The sequence below is a fragment of the Chelonia mydas genome, chromosome 5, assembly GCF_015237465.2.
Source record: "Chelonia mydas isolate rCheMyd1 chromosome 5, rCheMyd1.pri.v2, whole genome shotgun sequence".
In the NCBI taxonomy this organism is placed as follows: Eukaryota; Metazoa; Chordata; order Testudines; family Cheloniidae; genus Chelonia; species Chelonia mydas.
In genome coordinates, this window is record NC_051245.2 from 37,702,853 (window position 1) to 37,718,792 (window position 15,940).

Below are 15,940 nucleotides of genomic sequence, written 5' to 3' on the forward strand. Positions count from 1 at the left end.
CATTTGTGGTATCATTAGATGAGGTTTTGGAACAAATTGATAAATTAAACAGCCATAAGTCACCAGGACCAGATGGTATTCACCCAAGAGTTCTGAAGGAACTGAGATGTGAAATTGCAGAACTACTAACTGTGGTCTGTAACCGATAGTTTAAATCAGCTTCTGTACCAGATGACGGGAGGATAGCTAATGTGACGCCAATTTTTAAAAAGGGCTCCAGAGGTGATCCCGGCAATTACAGGTCTGTAAGCCTGACTTCAGTACCAGGCAAACTGGTTGAAACTATAATAAAGAACAATATTGTCAGACATATAGATGAACATAATTTGTTCAGGAAGAGTCAACATGGTTTTAGTAAAGGGAAATCATGCCTCACCAATCTACTAGAATTCTTTGAGGGGGTCAACAAGCATGTGGACCAAGGGGATCCAGTGGATATAGTGTACTTAGATTTTCAGACAAGGTCCCTCACCAAAGGCTCTTACGCAAACTAAGTTGCCATGGGATAAGAGGGAAGGTGCTCTCTTGGATTGGTAACTGGTTAAAAGATAGGAAACAAAGGGTAGGTATAAATGGTCAGTTTTCAGAACGGAAAGAGGTAAACAGTGGTGTCCCTCAGGGGGTCTGTTCTGTGACCAGTCCTATTCAACATATTCGTAAATGATCTGGAAAAAGGGATACACAGTGAGATGGCAAAATTTGCAGATGATACAAAATTACTAAAAATAATTAAGACCCAGGCAGACTGCGAAGAGCTACAAAAGGATCTCTCAAAACTGGGTGACTGGGCAACAAAATGGTCGATGAAATTTAATGTTGATAAATGCAAAGTAATGCACATTGGAAAGCATAATCCCAAGAATACATATAAAATGATGGGGTCTAAATTAGCTGTTACCACTCAAGAAAGAGATCTTGGAGTCATTGTGGATAGTTCTCTGAAAACATCCGCTCAACGTGCAGCGTTAGTCAAAAAAGCGAACAGAATGCTGGGAATAATTAAGAAAGGGATAGATAATAGGACAGAAAATATCATGTTGCCTCTATATAAATCCATGGTACATCCACATCTTGAATACTGTGTGCAGATGTGGTCGCCCCATCTCAAAAAAGATATATTGGAATTGGAAAAGGTTCAGAAAAGGGCAACAAAAGTGATTAGGGGTATGGAACAGCTTCCATATGAGGAGAGATTAATAAGATTGGGACTTTTCAGCTTGGAAAAGAGATGACTAAGGGGGGATAGGATTGAGGTCTATAAAATCATTACTGGTGTGGAGAAAATAAATAAGGAAGTGTTATTTACACTCCTTCTCATAACACAAAAACTAGGGCTCACCAAATGAAATGAACAGGCAGCAGGTTTAAAACAAATAAAAGGAAGTATTTCTTCACACAGCTCACAGTTAACCTGGATCACTTGATGATTACCTGTTCTGTTCATTCCCTCTGGGGCACCTGGCACTGGCCACTGTCAGAAGACAGGATACTAGGCTAGATGGACCTTTGGTCTGACCCAGTAGGGCCATTCTTATGTTCTGTTCGTTTCCACATCCTTCTTGAAGCCCAGACACCCGAATAGAACATAGTATCCTAGCAGCAGTCTTACCAATGCTGTATACAGACACAAAATATCACTTCCCTTCTACTTGATATTCCCCTCTATACACGCAAGGATCAGATTAGTCATTTTTGCCATGACACCACACTGGGAACTCATGCTGAGGCAATTTTCTACAATGACCCCTAAGTTTTTCTCTGAGGCCTTGTCTACACTACCGCTTAAGTCGACATACGTTACATCACTCAGGGGTGTAAAAAACCCATCCCCCCTGAGTGATGTAACTTACATTGACTTAACATGGTCTCTACACTGCGCTATGTCAGCGGGAGATGCTCTCCCGTCAACTTATAGCGTCTTCACCAGACCTGCTAAATCAATGCTGTTGCATCGACCAGCTGTACCAATTTAGTGCCGTACTGAAGACAAGCCATGAGTCACTGCTTTCTAATACAGTATCTTGCACCCCTTAAGTATAACCTGCATTCTTGGTTCCCAGATATATTACCTTTCATTTAACTGTATTAAAAATGCATTTTGTTAGCCTGTGACCATTTTACCAGGTGATTCAGATCACTCTGCTACAGTAATCTGTCCTCCTTTACTATCCCACTAATCTGTGTGTCATGCGCACACTTTAACAGCAAAGATTTTATACCATCATCTAGATAGTTGATTAAAAAAAATATTAAAAAGTGTTGGACCATGAAAGCCTTCTAGAAATGGTCCCCTCATTGACACTGAGATTTGTCAGCAAGCCAATTTTTAATGTGTCCCCTATTAAGTCCATATAATGCAAGATTTTTTAATCAGAATGCCATGATGTACCAAGTCAAATGCCTTGGAGAAATCCAAGTGTACTATATCAACAGAATTGCATTTATCAAGCAGACCTATAATCTTGTTTTAAAAAAATCCAACTACAGACAGAATCAAAACTGCTTTAAGATATTTGAAAGGAGGACATGAATGTGAAAGGACAATTTTCAGCACACAAAAGAAAGTCTTTTCACCAGGGAAAAAACCCTTAGGTCACAAAATGTCACAAGATAAATTACATTTAATTAAGAAATGAGTTGAGTGGAGATTAGTTTGTTACAAGAGTAACATGTGACAGAACTATATACAAATAAAGTGATTTTACTATAACTAGAGCCCTGCAAATCCATGGATATTCACTTTATATCCACAGACCATTTTTGCAGATCGCAGATGGGACACAAACACAAATTTTGTATTTATGCAGAGTTCTAAACATAGGGTCTCAAAAGGCAGTGAAACAACTGTCTGCATCTCATAGCCTATGAGGCTGCTTTCCCACCTTCCAGATCCCATATTCCCTCACCCTCCATATACAGAGAAAGGGGAGGCGATAGATTAAGACACGTAGTAAAATCCCACATGCTCCTATTGCTGCAGTTTAAGCAGCCAAGCAATTTAGAAAACCTCTCCTGACTTCATTGCCGTATCAGGTCAGTCGGAGAGGGAAGCCATACTGACTTACTTTGCAGAAACAGCTGCCTCCCTCTCCAACTGACCTGATATGGCACAAATTAAGCACTGGCTGAGCAGCCAGAGAGCACCTTCACCCCCCTCCTGTGCGCCCCTACCCCCTGCACTCCCCCTCCTATGCCCCCTTTACCTCCTAAACTGTGCATCCCCCTCCTGCATCCACATGGGGAAACTGTCATGGAGCGCCTGTCATTGCTCCTCACTGCCCCCTCACAACCCCTCTAGGAGGATGACTTGCCAAGCTGAGAGGTGCCAGGGCTCAGCCCCAGGAAGCCACAGCAAAAATTAAGCACTGTAGCCCTGCGATAGTATTCCCCTTGCATGCTTCCACAGGGAGAACAGTGGCTGGTGCAAAGAAACTGGGCTTACTGAGCTCTAAGAGTGATGACTTTATAAATCGCTCTAAATAGGCGACAGACTTTTTTATTTTATAGTTCAGTTTGTGATTTTGAGCCGTATTGACTAGAGACGTTTATTTTATTATTTTTAATGTAAAAGGCTATTTGTTCTGATGCCTGTTGTATAATAAGATTGATGTTTAAAATAACAACAAACAAACAATAATAATAGTATGCACAATTATTAAGCCATAGAGGCACTGTGAGATAGCGTGCTGCTGCGGGTATGGTGCGGATGCAGATAAAAGACGGACTGTGGATCGCGGGTCAGATACAAGTTAATTCTTGTGGATCAGATACGGATCCACATTTTTGTATCCGTGCAGGGCTCTAACTATAACATGGATCAACCAATATAGTCATACATTGAAACATGTACTGTTAGTTAACCTGAACCATTATCTTGTATATTATAAGATACAATGTAGAAAAAACATTTCTCAGGATAGCTGAGCTTTCATGCAATAAGAAGAAACAAGCTGTGAAAGTGTCACAATCTTACTGCATACTTTAAAATAAAATAAAAAGTATTCCAAGTTCATAAGAACATAAGAATAGCCATACTGGGTAAGACCAATGATCCATCTAGCCCACTGTCCTGTTTTCCAATAGTGGCCAATGCCAGATGCTTCGGAGAGACTGAACAGAACAAGGCAATTATCAAGTGAGCCATACCCTGTCATCCAGTCCTAGCACCTGGCAGTCAGAGCCTTGGTGACGCCCAGAGCGTGGGGTTGTGTCCATGATCATCTTAGCTAATAGCCACTGATGGACCTACCCTCCATGAACTTATCTAATTCTTTTTTTAACCCAATTATAGTTTTGGCCTTCACATCATCCCTTGGCAACAAGTTCTGCAGATTGACTGTGTGTTGTGTGAAGAAGTTCAGTACTTTCTTATGTTTGTTTTAAACCTGCTGTGTTCCCTCTCAGGTGCGTGCCTACATGGCCCCAAGGGTCTGTGCACCAGCCGCGCAGGCACGCACACTGGTGAGCATGGAGAATGTGGAGGGTGGGGGCAGTGGGGTGAGGTGACGGGTGTTTGGAGGAGCTTGACGGGGTGGGGAAAAGAGGCGCCTCTCCCCCCCACAGCCCCAGCTCCAACTGGGGCTGCGGCTGGGACGGGAGAGGCGCCTCTCCCCCACAGCCTCGGGGCCGTGGAGGGAGAGACGTGTGTGTGTGTGTGTGTCTCTCTCTCTCAGACACCCACACACACCCCTCTCCCCTCCACGGCCCACACACACACACACACACACACACACACACTTTGTCACACACAAAGTCTATGTCTCCCACACGTACACACAAAGTCTTTCACACTCATCTCCCACCACATACTTGTATTTGTTGTTGTTGTTGTTGTTGTTACTTCTTGATACTTCCTGCAATGCACATACATTCTCTGTAATTTTATTCTTTCAAAGCGTTAGTTTATATTTCATCATTTTTATTTCTCTCTTATGCTTAAATTTAATTCTTTGAGTTGTGAGTTCTAAAATGCCTAACCTGTCCTGGTTGGAGTAATTATCCCTATGGTAACTTTTTTAAAATATATATATTATCTCTAGGTTTTTTGTTTCTACTGGTGGCGCATATCCGCACATTACCTTGGTGCACATAGCAAAATTCATTCCACAAATGGGTGGAAAAAATTAGAGGGAACATTGCTGTTTCCTATTAATTTCATTTGGTGACCCCTAGTTCTTGTGTTATGAGAAGGAGTAAATAACACTCCCTTATTTACTTTCTCCACACCAGTCATGATTTTTAGACCTCTATCAGATCTCCCCTTAATTGTCTCTTTTGCAAGCTGAACAGTGCCAGTCTTTTTCCTCTCTCCTCAAATGGAAGCCGTTCCATAATGCTAATAATTTTTGTTGCCCTTCTCTGTACCTTTTCCAGTTCTAATATATCTTTTATTGAGATGGGGCAATCAGAACTGCACACGGTATTCAAGGTTCATAAAGAAAATGAGAATTATAGTAAGCAGTTGCACCTATAGATCAAAGATCCATTAACCTGGTTTAATCTTTCAAAAGAGTTTTGAAATTATTACTAAAATAGACGAGTTCAGATCATAAAAATAAACCAGAAAATGAATGAAGGCTACGTCAATTAAAAGCTACTGGTAAAACATATAATCTGCCAGAGATTAAAATCTATATAAATGGATACAAAAATACCTCAAAAAGTTCTCTCAAGATGTGGGAGGAAGGGGGAAAAGAGGCATGAAAACTAGAGAGTTAGCATTCCTTACTACCCACCTGGAGTGCAATGCTTATTGCCCAAGCAGAGATTCATTCCAACATAATAAAACACCACCACCACATTCACACTGATTAATGGTTACTTAGAGTTGAAGTTTCACAACAATGAACAACAAATAATAAGATGGCACATGCAGAACTTGTCAAGCGTTAGCTCTCAAGACAGTTGCACAACGCACCAAAGCAAAGCAGACAGCACATGAAACAGATCCGTATGTATCTTCCTTCTCAATAAAGTGTGTCATGGACCAGTCACAGAGCACACCCTGATCCAAATACTTGTTGACCCATCACAGGTTCCACCCACATGCATCACAGCTGAAAAAGAAAAAGCCCATATTAGCGCCATGAAATTGCTTCCCTTGAGCAAAGAACTGTGGTCAAGATACCAGAGAAAGATGGGTCTTCAGAAGGAATATCAATGAATCCGTCAAGAACATATGTGAGTGAGTTCCCTAGAAGAGACTTTTTAGAAATAGGTTAATATTGTTTATATTTAGTAACAGTTTTGAACATTGTTTATTGTTCTATTTGTTGTTTTTGTTAATAGTGATATAAATTATATAACAGAAATGGGAGCTGCCCCTTTATGACTAGGATAGGGCATGGGGAGGGCATGCAGGGCATATGCTGCTGCTGAAGAAAGGAGATTGGCCTGTAGGCAGGGACAACTAAATCATCTCACCACATCCAGTGGTGCAAGTAGGGTGGTACGGTATGGTATGCCATACCAGTAGGATATTTGTAGCCGGTACGCTGTACTGGAAAGACACTGGAGGAGCAGAACGTGGAGCTGCTGTACCGCTCCCAGCCCTTCCACACGGCTGTGTCTAGCGTCCTCTGTCCGGGGTCTGTAGGCAGCCCTGCCAGAGGACAGGGCTGGGGGCAGGGCCCAGGGCGGTACAGCCGCACCAGAGGAGCTGCACATTATGCTTCTTTCGCCACTGCAGTTCCCAGGAGAGCCCTGCAGTTCAGACCCCAGACAGGAGACGCCACTGCGTGGAAGGGCTGGAGGCATGGTTGGAGGCGCTACAGTCACGCCGGAGGAGCTGCTGGCGTGGAGCCGCTGGGCGGCCCCACGGTCTGCTCCTTTCACTGCTGCAGTGAATAGGACAATCCGAATAGGACAATTAATACCATTAATACTATGTAAAAGCACTGTCAAACAGGGTTTTTTCAAATGAAAGGTTCTGTTGAGTTAAAGGAAAGGAATTAAGAGAAATTGTTAAAATGAAAGTCTTAATTCTTTATGTTTCAAATATTAAGTTTTTTTCTTCTTTTCTCTATCTTTAATAAAAATGTTACAAATATTTTAACGGTGGTTGTTACCATGGGAGTACGTGGACACAAAAACCCAGACAACACTTAAATGAATTTTACATATTCTGATGACCCCAGCCAATTATCAGCTAGCAAAAGTTGAAGACAGAAGTTACTAACATGACTTCCTTTTGTTCCTCCTCACCTCTCATCCTAGGAAAGAAGATTCTAAATAGATTGCATTCTGGCTCCACTTACCAGAAGTGCAGGCTTCACTTACCAGAAGTGCAGGCAATCAAGTTACCTATCTGAGCATCTAATCAGCCTTCTTCCAATCAACTAATGACTTCCTGGGCTAAAGAGATGTTAATAGACAAGACAGACTAGAGGAGATATGCAAGAGACACAAGCAAGCAGGGAAAGAGAAAGGGAATTACTGGTGTATAATTTTCCCTTCTCAAATGTCTCTATCTTCTTACATACTAGGAAGAAATATTTCAGACAGGCTGTGGATGTAGCAACCATTACTGAAAGAAAATTTACATCAGTGTGATGCTTGTAGGACTGCACACCCTAAACTATGCATCCTGAGAGGTAAAAAAGATCCACCCCCAGGAGTGAGTGAATGACAGCTGAGCCGTTGTGCAACAGTAGTGCTCTTGCCCTGGAGAAACCGCACACCAGAAGAAAATATGAACCTCTACTAGGGGAAGGTGGCTTTAGTATATCCATCTATTCATGTAGGCAACAGCAGCCCTGGTGCCACATCGAATCAAGACATGTCTGCTCGTGACATGGAGCTCTCAGGCCTAAAGGACTAGGAAGAAGGCCCTGAGCTATAGAAGAGTGATATTTGGCCTCTGTTTGGCGAAAGACCAAACCCCTTGAATGGAAAAGTAGCCCGATGTAGGCACCCCAATTTGAAAAGCTGTAATATAAAATATTGAATAATAATGGTTATAAGGAAAGAAGGGTCAGAAAGTAGGATGTAGAGACCCTCTTGAGGAAATGGAAGCTGTCAAAAGGGAAGACTGGAGGAACAAAGTGATTCTCTCAGAGAATAGCACTAGGTTAGCTGGGTATGGTTGAAATAGCCAAAGGTGAAAACAGATCCAACACATTAGGTACATGCCGGTTACAAAATGGCTCAGCAGATGATGATGTAATAATTGGGGCCTAGCAGGTGAAAAGTAGGTAAAGGTTAATGAATTGTCACAATGATCTGTTTTATACGATTAAGAAAAGATGTAAGAAGGAGACAAAAAAGACAGAATTTATTTAAAAACAGAGAGGATCTACTGATGTTACCCAAGGACTTTTAAGATATGACTAGTAAACAAGAGGAGATGGGGACTCGGAAATCAAGGGACCAAAATTGGTGCTTAAAAAATTAGATCTAATTGGTGGACAAAATAACAAAAGGATGGACAAGTCTGCCAATTGCCCCTTTTGGGGACCCTTAAAAAAAAAAAGACTTGGGGGAGGAAAGAAAGGAACTTCTCCCACCCCACTGCACACACAACAGAAGGATTTTCATCATGACACCAAGTGGGGACAACTTTTGACTATCAGCGCTGCACCAGCGAGGACTCCAGCCGGATACATGTGAGATCCTGGTCTGTCTTCCTCTCCTTCCAGTATCCCTTTTCATCTCCTGCTATCTTTCTCTCCATCAGTTTTTCCCTGATCCTGAAATGAACTGCACTACACGGCACCAGCATTACAAAAGGAGATTGCCTGCCAAGCTCCACTCAACCTGAGAAGGACTAGTGAAGGAGAGGACCTGACCAAACCAACAAGGTGAAGGCAAGCAGCAAGCCCAAGAGACTATGTCCACACAGGTTATGAAATGGCCTGGCAGATGAAAAATAGCCTTTACCAAGACAAGAGAGGAAATAAGAACCTGGAACAGGGCTCCCAACCTGCTTTACCACATTTAAATGTATACCACCGCTCCTCAGTGCAGCATTACCAGGGTGGGAGAGAGAGCTTTGCAGATTCATCAGGAAGCCATGGAAACAAAGATATTGAAGAACACTGTCCTGAGAGTGAATCTCCTGGGACTCAAAGAAGGCATGGATGAGAATATTGTCAAAATAAGGGTATAGGTATATGCCCTTGCAATGCTACCAGGATCTTGGTGGAAGCCTGAAAAGTAAAAATAGGAAGAAATGGGGAGACAAACTGAAATAAAGATTCCCCTAAGTCAAAGGGAAGGACTGCCAATGCCTGGGATAAATTGAGGCATGAAAGTAGGTATCCTTCAGGCTGACCAGATAATATAGTATTACCATGGGAGGGAGGGAGGGAGGGAGGGAGGGAGAGAGAAAGAAAGAGAGAAAGAAAGAAAGAAAGAAAGAAAGAGCACAATCTGGAAGGGGTTTTCATCCAGAACTTTTTCTTCCCAAGATGGTGATCAAGCTCTGGAGGTCCAGAGTTGGATGGACTCCTACTGGGCATTGGTTGCACCAAGAAATAGCAGGAATAAAATCTACTGTTGGGTATTGCCATTAACTTCATTATGAGAAAAAGTATAAATGGATACAACGCAACCATCATACGGTTCAACAGCAGTACACTAGAAGATCTAGATTTTGCTGATGATGTTGCCCTTTATTTTCCCTTCCTTTTTTGAAACTTTATTAAGGTGAAGTTACAATAAAACATTAAGTAATAAGTATAGTACGGTGTAATATGTTTATCAGAATCAGGTTAATATTCAGAAGTACCTAGCTAGCAATTCTGGCTTGGTGGCTGAGGAGTCCCCCCTCTCAGAGTATGCTAAAAAGGGTGACCAAATTTCTAAATAACTTTTGGGGGCACTTCTCTTGTGTATGTACTGGGCATGAAAATTTCTCCATTATAAGGCCAGTCCATATTTTACTACACCACACTTCCATAGGAGAAGTCATATTTTTCCAATAACATTCAATACAAAGTCTTGCTGCTAACAATGAAAAAAATTAAATTTGTCATTTCTGTTTAAAATGTAGATCCTTACTGGAGCATTAAGTAAACTGGTTAGGGGATCTCTCAGAAGCTGGCATTTTGCTATAAGATTAATCTCTTTAATAATTTCCTCCCCAAACCATCTAATTTCTAGACACAACCACCACATGTGCAAGTATGTTCCCCTGTCCCTGCAATCCCTCAAATGGAGTGCATCCCTAGTAGCAAAAATATGATGCATCTTAACTGGAGTCTAATGCCATCTACACAGTAATTTATAAAAATTTCATTTGTGAGCTAAACTAATTGAAGATGTATATCCCCTTTGCCATACAGAGACCTGTACATCTAGATCAATTTGTCCAAATCCCTCTCCCACCTTTTCATCTGGGTTATTTTCCGATCAACATCTTTTTCAACCAAAATTATATACGTCTTAGAAATTAAATGTTTTGTGATCTTCCAGTTTGCTCTGGAGTGCCTCAAATGTGGTTAAAGGTCAAGATAGAGCAGTCTTATATCCAAATTTCACAATAAAATATTTTATTTGTAAACAATGAAAATATGGGATCTGTATATTATATATCTCATGGTATTATTTCAAACCAAGACCAAGGAATAGCTGTCTGGATTGAGTAATCTCAGCTCTTCCACACAACAAATAGACACTTTGATATTTCCTAGGGATAAATCCCTGGTTATTAATTCAAGTAGCTAAGGAAGAGGGCCCCAGTGACAGGAATTTTTAAAAAATTGTCCCATCCTCCTAAGATGGTCTCAATGAACAGTTGATTTTTAATTTTTGGTGACCTAAATTTCTTTTTAACCCAACATACATAGCCTCCAGTCTTGTTTGAGATTTACCCAGTGTTTGGACAGTCGTAGCTCTTCTAAGCCACAGTTCTACTAACATGCAAGCAGAGATTGCAAGTCTGTCCAGCATAGCAAAGAAGGCAAAGTTACTAATCAATTATGAAAAAACAAGTGTAATAGGAACTCCAGAAACTCCTACTCAAGCATTACTTTAGAAGGCAAAGGAATACAAGAAGTGAATTAATTCACACACCTTGGCAGGAACGTGCAAGCCAATGGGGGGTGTCCAGAAGGAAATAATATCATGATGAGCAAGCTTGCAGCCACATTTTCCAGTTTAAACAAGAATTGGTCATTGAAAATCTACAATTTACACCCCAAACTACAAATCTTCAATTCCAATGTTATTTCCATCTTAATACATGAATGTGAAAGCTGGAAGCTGGTGAAAGGTACAGACAGACATCTAAATGCCTTCAAAAGCAAATGCCTTAGAAAAATACAAGGTAATAAATGGAATGAATTTGTAACAAATGCTGAAAATCATCAGAGTTCATCAACCCTCTATCTCTAAAGTTATCCAGAAAAGACAATCAAAATATTTGGTATATGGTTTAGGAATGAAGCCAGAACAACTACCATGGCAGGTATGCTATTAGGCAGCTGGAGGAAAACATAAAGGCACTAACTGAAAGAATCCCTCCATTTAACACTACTGAGAGAGGGAAAACTTATGGGACTTAACAAAGAGGCCACACAAAGAGCAGTTCAGGATAGACAGGGATGGTGGAGTCTTGTTCACATGCTAAGCGATATCTAACAGTGCAAGAAGGATTCGGATTCAGATTCAGAAAACACCTGTCTCTTCTCTCCCTAAGGTGTTGGAAAAAATGGCCACTGCAGAAACTCCTGAACATCAGAGCCGAGTAAGGAATTTAGGGGCTGAAGGCTAAGAAGTAGAAAGAAAACAGGAGGAAGAGACCCAGAAGAAACTCAATGGAGTTATCTCTGGAGTTGATTTTCCCAGATGCCCATGATAAACGAGGACCAAAACTTCCTGGAAGTGTAGTCAGGAGTCCACCAAGAGAAGTACTCAAGCGTGTATAATTAATCACATGCATAAGTGTTAGTCCATTGGGGACTTTAGTGTATGTTTTGATTTATTTAGTAAAAATATTTGTCACAGTAAGCAAAAACCAGGTTTGTATACTACAGATTATTTGGGAGTGACTAGAAACTGTTTATATATGTTGCTCAAAAAATAAAACTTCAGATACAAGGGTGCTTCAAGTAACATTCCCAATATTAACAACAAGGAGTTCAGTGGCACCTTAAAGACTAACAGATTTATTTGTTAGTCTTTAAGGTGCCACCGAACTCCTTGTTGTTTTTGTGGATACAGACTATCATGGCTACTCCCTGATACTTGATTCCTAATATTAGAATAACATAGTATCTCTGGGTCTACTGAAGAGCAGGACTGTAATAAAAGATAACGGGTGAGTATGCTTAGAGATAAGTAGATGCACAAAGTAAGTGGGTTTGCAAAACCCCTAACTAATGTCATTAATCCCTTACTTTCACAAGAACTAAATTCACCCAGGATACATCATACAATGATTTACCTATATAAATGACTGTCGTCCTCAAAGTCTTCCTTGCCCCATCTTCCTTTGATATCTTCAATAACACGATTTTTCAGAAATTTTTTAAGCAGCTGAATTGTTTGATTACGAGTCACTTCTGGGCCAAAGTTTTGGTTACATCTGAGCAGTTTATGTAACCAGTCTACTGCCTCTGAGGCTTTGAAGCAACACTCATAGTTTTTGAAAAGACTGCGATGCCTCCGTAATGGCATCCCTTCACGAAAGAGTTCAATGGTCTGATTCCACTGGAAAAGAGCGGGGGAGAGAGATACAATTACAGGAGCTCTAAAAATAATCTTTATGGGTGAAATGATTCTGTACGTGAAATCAATACCAATACAATTAGAGCATTTTGCAGGCATTGGTTTTAATGGATACAAAATAAAACTGCAAATATTCAGGTCCCGGAGTTATCAATCATGTCACAACTGTGGCCAAAGTTTTGCTGTTAGCCTGAGGACTAAAACCACTAGACAGAATGAAAAATACCTGTACTGCTACATCTCCAATGCCATGCCCCCAGCAAGTTAAATAAATCTGCTGAACATAGAGAATATTGTTAAATAGAGCATGGAGTAAATTATCAACTCCTCATTTAATACATTCTGAAAGTTATACCTTAGAGTACATCTACATGAGAAAGCTACACCAACTTAACTTAAAATCAGTTTAAAAACCCATGTAGTGAAACCAGTGCAAATGCCTATGAAGGTACTCAGTTTCAGAGTGACTTATTCCAGTCTGGCTTAAACTAAAAACAATATAAACCGCTCTTAAACTGAAATAGGAGCAGAGGAGTTTGCACCGGTTTAAGTAAATCAGTTTAAAACAAAACACACACATATTTTAGGCCTGGTCTACACTTAAAACTTTGGTTGACGTAGCTATGACACTCGGGTCATCAAAAGTCCTGAGCACCACAGCTATGCCCACCTAAACCCCCAAAATAGACATTCTTCTATCAACCTAGCTACTATGTCCTGGGGAGGTGAGTTACTACAGTGACAGACTCTGCTCCTTCAGTTGCTGTAGTGTACATTAGCCCTAAGGCTAGGTCTACACTAAAAAGTTAGGTTGACCAAGCTATGTCACACAGGGGTGTGAAAAATCCACATGCCTGTGTAACAGTTAAACTGACCTAACCCCCAGCATAGACTCCACAATGTTGGAAGAACTCTTCCATCAACTTAGCTACTGCCTCTCAGGGAGGTGGATTAACTACTAAAGCGACTCTGGTCACTGTAGTGAGTGTCTACACTGAAGCACTACAGCAGCATAGCTGCAGCACCGCAATTGTGTTCCTGCAGGTGTGTTGCTGTAGCAGTTTAAGTGTTGACACAGCCTTAGTTAAACTGGTGTAAGTTTGTGCATAAGGAAGAGCTCACTGTAGGTCACTTCTGCTTTTCTTAAACCTTGAACATCCTTCTTGGTGTCACTCTTCCTTTTCTCTCCCCTAACAGCTCACAGCCTAACAGACCCAGCAGGGAGCGAGTGTACAAGTGTGTGTCAGTATTTTGGGGCTCAGAGCCAGGAGGTGAAGCTACTGGACTAGGATACAGTCGTGAGAGGCCATTTGGGGGCTGGGATAGCAGAGGGCAGGAAGAAGGCTCCAGGTAGAGGGAGAGACCAAGGAGACTACAAATAGCAGCACTGGGGAGGTGGGGAGTGGCCAGGATAGGGCAGCCGGGCGACTGGAGGCAGACTAGAGAGGGAAAGAGGCAGATGCGGGGGGAGGGGAACGAGACAGGGCTCCGGGGACCAGCCCGAAGGACAGGGGCGGGGGGCTCCGGGCACCCCTCGGGAGGGCTCTGCCACTGCAGACCGCTGGGGGAGGGGGGGAGATGGGGGGCTCCGCGGACCGCTGGGAGGGGGGTCGAGGCAGGGAGCTCCGGGCACCGCTTGGGGGGGCGAGACAGGGGGGTTCCGGGGACCGCAAGGGGGTGAGGGAGGCCGGGGAGCGCGAGGTCGGAGGGCTCGCCTCCGGGGACGGCTCGGGGGCAGGGGGGCGAGGCTGGGGGGCTCCGGGGACTGCTCGGAGGGGGCGGGATCGGGGGGCTCTGGGGACCGGTCCGGGGCAGGAGGACTGGGGGGGGGGGGGGGCGCGAGGCCGGGGGGGAAGCTCCGCCGGGTGGGGGGTGGGGGGCTGTGCCGTGCCGAGCTCGATGCCCTGGCATGACCGGATGCTGCAGCATCCGGCCGGGGACTTACCAGCCGGGTTGCCCGGTAGGGCCCGGGGCCCACCAGTCGCGGCTCCATAGCCCGGGAGGCCCCGCTGTCTCCACGGAAACCCGACAAGACACAGGACAAGGCGGAGCCGAAGAAGAGTTTGAATTAGGGCCCCCACGATGCTGCCCTCTCATTGGACTGCAAAGTGACCACGTGACCCCTCATCGCTCCCTGATTGCAGGGGCTGGGGCCGGGGCAGGACAAAGAGGCCGATACATCGGCCAGCTCCCAGCGCAACGACTGTGCAGCCTCGGGGGAGTGTACGGGGAGGGGGCACTGGGAGGGGGCCTTGAGGGTAATGGCGGGGGCACCGGGAGGGGGCATTGGGAGGAGATGGAGGGGGCACTGAGGGTAATGGCGGGGGCACTGGGAAAGGGCATTGGGAGGAGAGGGAGGGGGCACTGGGAGGGGGCATTGAAGGTAATGGCGGGGGCACTGGGAAAGGGCATTGGGAGGAGAGGGAGGGGGCACTGGGAGGGGGCATTGAAGGTAATGGCGGGGGCACTGGGAAAGGGCATTGGGAGGAGAGGGAGGGGGCACTGGGAGGGGGCATTGAAGGTAATGGCGGGGGCACTGGGAAAGGGCATTGGGAGGAGAGGGAGGGGGCACTGGGAGGGGGCATTGAAGGTAATGGCGGGGGCACTGGGAAAGGGCATTGGGAGGAGATGGAGGGGGTACTGGGAGGGGGCATTGAAGGTAATGGCGGGGGCACTGGGAAAGGGCATTGGGAGGAGATGGAGGGGGTACTGGGAGGGAACATTGAGGGGTGCTGGGAAAGGGCATTGGGAGGTGATGGAGGGGGAGTCCTTGGAAGGGACATTGGGAGGGTGCCCTATTGCCCTATGGAAGCTGGCCTAATAGGGGGGTTATGGCACAACAAATCACATGTAAGAGTGTACTATCATAAGTATAAACGTAGCCTCAGAGTAGCAGCTCAAGTTCAAGGCATGGGAGAGCATGATGTTGTACTCAAGCTGCACATCTGAATTAGAAGCCCAGTTGCTTGTGTCTTCTGGTAAGGGTATTTAATTTAACTTGTGTTAAAAACACACTTCCCCCCCCAAAAAATGACATACCCTCAGGTTGTCTCACACAGGTTAGAAAGGTGCTAACAGCTGCTCACACATTACCTGGTCTATGTTAGATTTTGTCAGTGTCTGCTATAACATGTGCTGGGCTGTTCCTGTTAAAGCGTGGGTCTGTTATAATAACTAGGCCTACAAATTTACCCTACTTGTGAGCCTACATGTGGGAGAGTGGACAAAAGTTTGTAAAGTGTTACAATAACTTAAAACAAATGAAGCTGAA

General features: G+C 43.7%; 1 protein-coding gene across 1 annotated transcript in view; it reads right to left on the reverse strand.

The window, feature by feature from the left end:
• The window catches only part of DEPDC1B (DEP domain containing 1B), a 62,362-nt gene extending 47,519 nt beyond the window's left edge, over nt 1-14,843 (reverse strand). Inside the window, exons 1-2 of the mRNA XM_037902848.2 lie at nt 14,615-14,843; nt 12,386-12,651 (exon numbers count right to left, since the gene is read on the reverse strand). Of these exons, the coding sequence (XP_037758776.1) occupies nt 12,386-12,651; nt 14,615-14,662 (314 nt within the window). The 5' untranslated portion in view covers nt 14,663-14,843. The remainder of the gene's footprint in view (nt 1-12,385; nt 12,652-14,614) is intronic.
• Between the last annotated feature and the right edge of the window lie 1,097 nt (nt 14,844-15,940).